Source organism: Podarcis raffonei, chromosome 15 (assembly GCF_027172205.1).
Source record: "Podarcis raffonei isolate rPodRaf1 chromosome 15, rPodRaf1.pri, whole genome shotgun sequence".
Taxonomy (NCBI): domain Eukaryota; kingdom Metazoa; phylum Chordata; class Lepidosauria; order Squamata; family Lacertidae; genus Podarcis; species Podarcis raffonei.
This window is the reverse complement of record NC_070616.1, coordinates 12,013,267-12,022,886: the sequence shown is the minus strand read 5'-3', so window position 1 is coordinate 12,022,886 and position 9,620 is coordinate 12,013,267. Positions and strand designations below refer to the sequence as shown.

General features: G+C 45.8%; 2 protein-coding genes across 5 annotated transcripts in view; both read right to left on the bottom strand.

The window, feature by feature from the left end:
* Positions 1–306: 306 nt before the first annotated feature.
* POLR2J (RNA polymerase II subunit J) lies at positions 307–4,785 on the bottom strand. Its single transcript, XM_053367937.1, has 4 exons — positions 4,660–4,785; positions 3,526–3,615; positions 1,579–1,753; positions 307–546 (listed from the first exon to the last, which is right to left on the bottom strand). The coding sequence occupies exons 1-4, from the start codon at positions 4,710–4,712 to the stop codon at positions 511–513; spliced, it is 354 nt and encodes a 117-aa protein (XP_053223912.1). The 5' UTR covers positions 4,713–4,785; the 3' UTR covers positions 307–510.
* A 2,411-nt stretch (positions 4,786–7,196) lies between these two features.
* The window catches only part of LOC128402499 (ras GTPase-activating protein 4-like), a 50,086-nt gene continuing 47,662 nt past the window's right edge, over positions 7,197–9,620 (bottom strand). For all 4 annotated transcript variants that reach the window (XM_053366673.1, XM_053366674.1, XM_053366675.1 and 1 more), the window contains one exon: positions 7,197–9,565. In XM_053366673.1, coding sequence (XP_053222648.1) covers positions 9,429–9,565 — 137 coding nt within the window. In that variant the 3' untranslated portion in view covers positions 7,197–9,428. The remainder of the gene's footprint in view (positions 9,566–9,620) is intronic.

Genomic DNA, 9,620 nt, shown 5'->3' with positions numbered 1-9,620 from the left:
GGACCACTTTGCTGAGCACTAACAACCTGCATTTATCAATTAAAAATGACACAAACACCCTCAAAATTGGGGAAATGTTAAATATGTTTGAGTAGATGGAACGTTTTAAGTAGTGGTTAGGATTATTTAGAATTTAGCGAAGTTTTGTACTTCTCACCTTCCAGTAGTCTCTTTGCAGGTAGGGTTCAGATCCTTAACCTTAGAGCAGAACCCTTTTCCCTCACACTCTTGAAACATGGCACACAAATGATATTAGCTTTGTCTCCTTCAGGTCTTTACCAATCTTTTCAAACAAAGCAACTCGGATGAAAAACTTAAGTATAATTTATTAGCTAAAAAATAAAATAAATCAATGGGATCTCATGTCCAACTGCCTTCTACACATATACACACATTTCGTGGAGGATGCAAAGCAATGTAAAGGCATTATTAAACACTTGCTAATTAGCCTGCTATATAAGGAAAAACTAAATTATGCATTTACAACAGATAGGCAAAAATGTCATGTACTTATTCAATTCCTTCTTGTTTGTCTTTGATGGCAACCTGAAAGAGAGGCAGACAATTGGTCTCTTAGTGAAGTTTGATCCAGTTTCTCACAGAAATCAACTATTTTGTGGTAGAGCAGGAACAAAAGGGGAAAAACAATTTCAATTAAGGCTCAAACAGAAAGTAGGGGTTACATAAAGCCAGTTTAAGAGACCTTCCTTTTCTGCAGTTAATCACCTGTACTTACAACAGAAGACAAAAGAGTCTGGACTTCAGGTGGGTTGTATCCCATCCTTAGCCACAGCAGAATTACCAAAGGAAAACAGCAGAACCACACAGGGCCTCAAACTTTTGTGTTGCAGAGGTGGTTCTCTCACCCTCCATGGGAAACTGAATCAGATGAAATTCCCTCCAACTCACTATGAATGCTACTGCTGCTCAGGGACTCGCTCATCCCTGCAGATTTGTTTTTTCTGAATTGGTAGATTCCATTTTAGGCCACACTCGTTCAAACATGTAGCAGGGATGAGGACAGAAATAATTGGGGTGGGGGGAGCTCTATGAAAAGTGTATTGGATTTAAGAAAGGAAGGAGGATAAAGTCTCATCACTTTTGAGAGAAAGGGGTCCTAAGGAAATGGTCCTGAGTCTCCCAAGATCTCATTGGTGCTTCAAGTGCTACGCGCCTGCCCCATGTTGAAAAGTGAGGAACCAGCAGAGGTCTTACTAGGGATGCTCCCACAAGACACCTCATTATAGGGGGAGCTACCCCAAGTTGAATGTGTCTCCCTGTCATGAGAAAATGGCTCATTTTTGCCTTTAAACAGTGTTTGAACCCCTGGGCCAGTCCACCCTGGATGGCTTTCAAAACACCTCCTATCCCTGGGGTCTGAAAGGATAGATAATGCCCCTGCTTCACCTGGGTGGTGGTGGATTAACCCATCTGGCGGTATGCCAAGCAGTTTCCACCCAAGCGCAGCTTCCTCCCCAGTTCACAGCTATATATCTTGAGGCACAGAGGAGACACCTCCCACTGACAGGTCATCGCCATAAAAGCAATGCCAGGGCAACTTTAAATGCTCCAACTTACCCGGAACCTCTCCTCAAGGAGGGAGAGCTCGCTGATGAGATCTGTGATGGCGTTGGTGAAGGCTTCTTGGGGACTGTAATCAGGGGTGGTCTGGACACGAATGATGATCTTATGCTCCAGTGGATGAGGGACCTTGTACCCTGCAAACAGCACCTGAGGGTCTTTCAATAACTGCCTGGGGAGGGGAGGAAGAAAAGGGACACACAGAAAGTATACTGTGAAAAGTGTGGTTTGCCTTGCTAGATCAGACCAAGGACCAGCTACCTTACACCAGAGGAGGGCAGCTAAGATGGTGAAAAGTCTGGAAACTGGGGCTGGGTGATAACTGGTTTTCAACTTCATGATATACCAGCAGCTAAATACTGTAATAGACTGATCTATCACAATGTCTGAATGAAATGCATCTTGGCTGTTGCTTCCTCCGCAGCTAAGGGGAGGAAGAAGCAGCTGAGATACACCGCCCATCTTTACAGCTGAGCAAGCCTCCATACTGCATCCAACTCAGATGAGCTTCCTCAAAGGTGCAGGCAGATGGAGCCCGAGAAGGCCTATAAAGCATGGTTAAAAGATGAGAATGTGTAGCCTGCAGAAGGAAAGATCAAGTGGAAATGTGAAAGCTATCTTGAAATATCTGGTGGCTGCTGTGCAAAACACAGAGCAGACTTCTTTATACTGGCAGCACTATTATAATTTTTTATTAAATCTGTACACCGCTCTTCATCAGTAGATCTTAGGGAGGTTCACAGCATAAAATGACAATGTAAAAAAACACAAAATACATACTAAAAATATGAACAAAAACAAACTAATAATCCCCACTCCCAAAACACATTTAAAAGGGCATTGGGTATCGGCCCAACATTCTCATGTTGCCACTCTCCAAACCTCTTGTGAAGGGGCACACGAAGAAGGGCCTCAGTGGATACAGTGGTACCTTGGATTACAGACGCTTCAGGTTACAGACTCCGCTAACCCAGAAATAGTACCTTGGGTTAAGAACTTTGCTTCAGGATGAGAACACAAATCGAGTGACGGCAGCTGGAGGCCCCATTAGCTAAAGTGGTACCTTAACAACAGACCTCCCGAATGAATGAAGTTCTTAACCCGAGGTACCACTGTAATTGGGCCTTTTCTGCAATGGTTCCCTGTTTGTGGAATGAACCAGGGAGGTTCAACAGGATCTTAAACTAGATTGGCTTAAGCAGGCTCTGAAATAATTTTAAATGCCAGGATCTTATGATCTTAAATGCCAATTAGGAGCAGAGTCTACTACAGGGATGGCTATCCAGATGTCAATTCCCATCAGCCCTAGCCAGCATAGTCAAGGGTCCATGATGATGGGAGTTGCAATCCAACAATATTTAAAGGCCACAGGATCACTATATCTGATGCTATTCTCTACTTTGGGCATAAGATCCAAGGAACTGCGGTCTCCAGAAGGAGCTTGACTTCTTTCCTTGGGGCTGGAAGGAAGTGGCAGAACATTACTACTAAAACCTCTAATGAACATGCCACATTTTACTTTCCCAACAGCCTATATAACGTCCTTGCTTTCGGTAATTTAGCCAGTCAAAAACACTTGACAGTGTCCAACAAACTCCGTTTTTCATAGGCATATTTGTATCAATTTACATGCCAAGGGCTCCCATAAGTAATCTGGGAAAGATCACCCAGAGCCTACCAGGAGTATGGAAAAGCAACAACCTCATTGTCTCCTTGACCAAGCATAGGCAAAATCCAGCCCTCCAGATGTTTGGGACTACAATTCCCATCATCCCTGACCACCGGTCCTATTAGCTAGGGATGATGGGAATTGTAGTCCCAAACATCTGGAGGACCAGAGTTTGCCTACGCCTGTCCTTGACCATCATCCTAGTTTGAGACAGGTGCTGCTTTCAAACAACCCCACCCAAACCTTGCTGTAAAACAAGAGCCATTGTTACTCACGACTTAATGATATTCCCCAGAGTGTGATCTTCCTTGTTGATGGTAAACAGGCAGGCATTCGGCACTTTGGTATCCTTATTTATTGTAATCCTGGAAGGAAAAGGGGGAGCAGGGAAGAGAAACTGTGTCTTTAAAAGCTATTTTGAAAATTCAAGGCTAATTTCAATGCCAGCTAGTACAAGACTTTTCTTGATAGGAGGCAAGGCTCGTTGCATCAGCTTTGCCGAAAGCCCAACTTCATCAGGCCCCTTAACTGTGCAAGTCCTGAAGCTCACTGGTTGACTCTTGGGAAAGTCACGGCCTCTCAGCCTAACCTACCTCCCAGGGTTGTTGTGGGGACTAAATGGGAAATGGGGGTGGGAACTATGTACACCACCTTGAGCTCCTTGGAAGAAAAAGTGAAATATGACAGCATCTTAAAAAGCAGGGACATCACCTTGCCAACAAAGGTGATAGTTAAAGCTATGGTTTTCCCACTAGTGATGTATGGAAGTGAGAGCTGGACCATAAAGAAGGCTGATCGCCGAAGAATTGATGCTTTTGAATTATGGTGCTGGAGGAGACTCTTGAGAGTCCCATGGACTGCAAGAAGATCAAACCTATCCATTCTTAAGGAAATCAGCCCTGAGTGCTCACTGGAAGGACAGATCCTGAAGCTGAGGCTCCAATACTTTGGCCACCTCATGAGAAGAGAAGACTCCCTGGAAAATACCCTGATGTTGGGAAAGGTGGAGGGCACATGGAGAAGGGGACGACAGAGGACGAGATGGTTGGACAGTGTCATAGAAGCTACCAGCATGAGTTTGACCAAACTGCGGGAGGCAGTGGAAGACAGGAGTGCCTGGTGTGCTCTGGTCCAGGGGGTCACGAAGAGTCGGACACGACTAAACAACAACAAAACTGCAAAAATAGATAAATAAATAATCTCGGCTTCCACACAAGCTAGAACCTTAACGAAGAGGGATTCTGGTCCACCCCATGGCGCCCAGCAAGTGCCGCCCAGCCCCACCCCCTAACCCCACGGGCGATGCTCTACCACTGATATGTGGTCCCCCTTCATTTCCACCCAGACCCCAAGATGGTCACAGGCCTCCCCGCTGCCCAGGCCATTTTAGTTTTCCTCCCCTCACTCACTTCTTCTCTCCTTCGAAAAGCAGGAAGGACTCGAATGCCGGAGGCGCGTTCATCGCTCCCCGCTCGTTTGTTTCGGCTGCGGGCGCAACAGGGAAAACCGCTTCCGGCTTGGAGTTACGCTTCCGGTTCCGGGTGATTTTCACATGCTCCCCAGTCCGTTCGGAGTGAAGAGCGATCGCTTTCGTACCTATAGCTCCTCCCTCTGGCGGCCAGGGGAGGAAACGCAACCTGCAGGGCTAATTATCCCCTTTCCCAAGATGTCTTTACCTCCCCCTTGTGGACAGAGGAAGAAACGCAAGCTCCCGCCACACAGACGCGCTCTCTCCCTCGATTTAAATGGGAAAGTAACATTTAAATGTGGGAGGCTTAAAAAACCAGGTGAATCATTTATTGAAGGCAGCAGTCCTTTTTTAAAAAAAGCTTTCAGCTGGCTGCTATTTATTTTTGTCTTCTTTTTTTAAAGACCACCCTTTCATATATTATGTGAGTTTCAATTTTGCTAGCTGCTTTTGACATCAAGGGGTGGAGATGGAAATTGAAGCCCTATGTAAAATAATAATAAATTAATACATAATTAATTAAACCACAGAGCCTAGGGCTTGCCAATCAGAAGGCCGGAGGTTCGAATCCCCGCGACAGGGTGAGCTCCCATTGCTGTGTTCTTGCTCCTGCCAACCTAGCAGTTCAAAATCACGTCAAAGTGCAAGTAGATAAATAGGTACCGCTCCGGCGGGAAGGTAAACGGCGTTTCCGTGCGCTGCTCTGGTTCGCCAGAAGCGGCTTAGTCATGCTGGCCACATGACCCGGAAGCTGTACGCCGGCTCCCTCGGCCAATAAAGCGAGATGAGCGCCGCAAGCCCAGAGTCGGTCAAGACTGGACCTAATGGTCAGGGGTCCCTTTACCTTACATTCACTTTGGAGCAGGTGAGCCATTTGCCTGCTGGCCTGGTCCTCACTGTTGACGCACAGCTTCAAGGCCCTCCTGCTCTCCCTTCTTATGAATCATAGAATCACACAATTGCAGAGTTGGAAGGGACCCTGAGGATCATCTAGTCCAACCCCCTGCAATGCAGGAATATGCAGCTGTCCCATACAGGGATTGAATCTGCCACCTTGGCATTATCAGTACCACGCTCTAACCAACTGAGCTACCCAGGCATTTCTCGCAACTGATCTTTTTGTCTTTAAACCAGCTTTGGACCATACAGTCCTTCAAACAGAGGACTGTTTTCTGTCAAGTAGTCTTTACCAACCTACCCTAAATCCAAGCGTAGCTGAAAGGTGTCCACCTTAGAAAACAGGGATGTTATGTGTGTGTCCCCCCACTCCATTGCCCAGTGTGCTTCACAGCTCCCCTCACCCCCCAGTTGTCCACATCAGCACAGCTTCATTGGTGTCAGATTTGCTTGTCTGGTACACACCCAAACCAACAGATTCAAATGTTGAGAAATAAGATTCCAACTAAACATTAGGAGGAACGTTCTGACACCAAGAGCTGTTCAACAGTGGAGTGGAAGACTCTCCTTTGTTGTGTTTAACGAGAGGTTGGGTGGCCATCTGTCAGGGATTCTTTAGCTGCGGTTCCTGCATTGCAGGGGGTTGGACTAGATGACCCTTGTTGCATTTATAGAATTGTTTTGATTTTTATGCTGCAACATTTCTGTTGCGCTGCATGTTGCCAAACCACCACGTGGCCTCTTCTGACGAAGAGAAGAGAAATAAATAAATAATCAATAATCAAGCACAGTTAGAAATGGCTGAAGGACTCTCAAGATGGCTGGAGAAACACCACACCAGATGGTCGTACTTTATATTTCATAACAAAGTACAGGATGCATATGCCTTCTGGCCAGTGTTCCATGAATGCAGATTAAAAAACCAGGATGGGAAATGGTAAACGAGAGAGTGGGCATGGCCTAAACTCCTAAATATGGAAGTGCTGATGGACCTTGGAGCCGACTTGGAAATCGCAGCCTCTTACAGGGGCCTGCTGTGTGTGTGTGTGTGTGTGTGTGTGTGTGTGTGTGTGTGTATGCGCCTCCATGTGACAGCTTATTATTAATGGTATCTTTTAATCTCTGTGTGTGTGTGTTTAAATTTATCGGATTTTCCATGGAAACATTAAATCCGGATTAAACTGGGCGGAGGAGGGAGATGATACAGCATGGTGTGGGGACAAAGTCTGATGGATGCTGTACGAGTCCAAAATAAACTGCTGTGAAGAAATACAACCCTAAACCCAGCAAAAGCCCCTTTTCAGGCCTCCTGGAGAAGGAATAAAAACCATTCCAGGTGCTGCTACCTTTTGCATTGCTGCAATGGCCCACACTAAATGTTTCAGGAAGCTCCTTTTCCATCCCTGGTGGTTGCCGCTTTTCCTGTGGCTACTCACTAGTGAGCAGTAAGGTAAAATCCATATATGATCAGAGGCACTCTTGTTACCCTGTAAGTTCCAAAAGGCGAGCGTTGATGCTGAAAAGCAACAAAGGGCTAACCATGTTGTAGCTAGCCAGATAGTCGCAAACAAGATAGGAGGGTGTGATAAAAGAGACTTTATTCTACATCAAGAGTGGCTGCTGGCTGGGAGGGGCAGCTGTCCAGACAGATCAAACAGCCATTCCAGGGATAGAGAATAAGTGGCCCTCTGGATGTTATTGGACTCCAGCTCCCATCATGCCCAGATGATGGTCAAGGATGATGGGAGTTGGAGTCCAACAATACCCTCCATTCAACTATTTTTTCCCATGCAATGGCATATACTCATTTGTTTTATTGCATGCAAATTTTATAATTTTAAAATTCCTCCCGTGCTTAGAGCTACTGCTGAGCTTGGAAATATATATGTCCCACCTGGTCTAGCTCAGAGGTATTTGCAGGGTTGAGGCAGAAGACTCAAATGGCACCGTTTCCCCCTCTGCTCCTTAATATTATAGTAACCATAGACTACAAATCAAGTCATGAAAGTCCTGCTAGATCAGACCAGGTCCAGCACCCTATTTCCCTACAGTGGCCAACAAGTAAGTCCACAAACAGGACACGAGGCCAACAACCCTCTTCCATGGTCCAAGGTCACCAACATCTGGCATTTGGAGGTACACTGCTTTTAAGCATGGCTAGTAGACCTCTCCTCCATGGACTTCTCAAAGCCTCTTTTAAAGCCATCTAAGCTTGTAAGCCAAGGCTGCAGTTCTCTCTCTTTCTCGACAGCTCTGTCTTTTAATTCCAATCTGTTATCTGCAGTAGCCTGGACAACGGTAGGGCCGGCTTAAATCCCAGCTAGGGACCCCTTTTTTCCAGATAATGTGGCCTTTCTGGGAGAACCATTGCTCATCATATCAGCAAGAACTCCCATGGAGTTGAGAGGGCGGACTCTCCCATTCCCCAGTATTCAGACTGCTAGCTGCCTAGGGGTACATGTGGAAAGGCCAAAAAAGGAAGAAATAAAGAGCAACATAAGAACAGCCTGTTGGAACAGCCCAGCATCCTGTTCTCACAGCAACCAACTAGATCCCTGTGGGAAACTCAGAAGCAGGATCCGAGCGCAAGAGCTCTCGCCCTTCCTGTGGCTTCCAGCAACTGGTCTCCAGAAAAAAACTGCTGCATCGGTCAGTGGAGGCTGATAAACCACCATCATGGCTAGTAGGCATTGATAGTCCTCTCCTCCCTGAATTTGTCTAAACCTCTTTTGAAGCCATCCAAGTTGGTGGCCATCACTGCCTCCTGTGGGAGGGATTGAGTTATGTGCTACTACATGAAGTCCTTTCTTTTATCCTGAACCTTCCAACATTCAGCTTCACAGAATGTCTACAAGTTCTAGCCTAATGAGAGAGAGGGAGAAAAACTTCTCTATCCATTTCTGCATGACATGCACAATTTTATTTACTTCCATCAAGCGACCCTTTCCTGCTCGCCTTTTCTCGAACGAAAAAGGGAATCCCCTTGATCATTTCCCTTTCCCTTTCCTGAACCTTTTCCGACTCTACAATATCCTTTTTAGGTGAGGCGACACAGCACTCAAAATGTGGCCGCACCATAGATTTGTTTAAGAGCAACAGGATAACTGGCAGTTTTATTTTCAATTTCTTTCCTAGCATGGAATTTACCTTTTTCATGCTGCCACATACTAGGCTAACATCCTGACTGAGCTATCCACTACAATGCCAAGGCCTCGCTTCTGGTCACTCACTGCTTCCCCCTCGAACACAGTAGACCACTGGTATGTATTTTCAAAAGCACCTGTGTCATGAGGTCTAGAAACCTACTTTTTCTTATTCTTTTCAAACAGTTAAATCTGCAGTTCTCAAGAATGCAAAATTCTGGATGAAAATCACAGGCAATAAAACCACCAGTTTTGGTGTTCCATTAAGGCTAGGGACTGAACTTCTACAGTAGTTGTTTAGGGCATTAAAAAAACCTTGCGGGTTTTCCTTTAAAAAAGCTCCAAATTTTTTGAAATATGGCAACCCGATAGTTGCTGTTTTTTAGACTCGTGAAGATGAATGCTTTTGTGTTGGGTCTCCTAGATTGATCTCAGTTTTGTCTTCAGAGTTCAGAGGACTTGGTAGAGAAAGTCATTCCCAAAAGGAAAGGTGATGCAGGTTATGAGAATCAGGGCCCCACTCTATCCCATTTCCATCTCATCAGATGATCACAAGTCCAGAGAGAGAGAGAGAAAGAAACACAGAAAGAGGAGAAACACCCTCTGTTCCAGATGTTTGGCAGCAGCACTGCCCGAAGGAGGCAGACGTAGGCCTAGCCTGTGCGAACAGTCACGTCTGCAGTTCCACAAGATGATTTCGGTCCTGGTTGGCCAAGTCACTCAACCGGGAAAGCTCCTTACTGTGAATTTCTTCAAGATCTTGCAACACCTGGAAAAGCCGGCTAGGTCCATCGGCATTTTCACGGTCTGTAGCAGGAGAGAGAGAGAGAGAACAGGATTATGTGCAGGTAGTCCATTCACA

Bases quoted from the DNA above. Each gene is read 5' to 3' on its own strand.
- POLR2J (XM_053367937.1), bottom strand. From the start codon at position 4,712: ATGAACGCGCCTCCGGCATTCGAGTCCTTCCTGCTTTTCGAAGGAGAG. The intron at 3,616-4,659 runs GTGAGTGAGGGG...TTTTCCTTCCAG, and splicing joins CTTTTCGAAGGAGAGAAGAA to GATTACAATAAATAAGGATA. The intron at 1,754-3,525 runs GTGAGTAACAAT...TCCCCTCCCCAG, and splicing joins CTGGGGAATATCATTAAGTC to GCAGTTATTGAAAGACCCTC.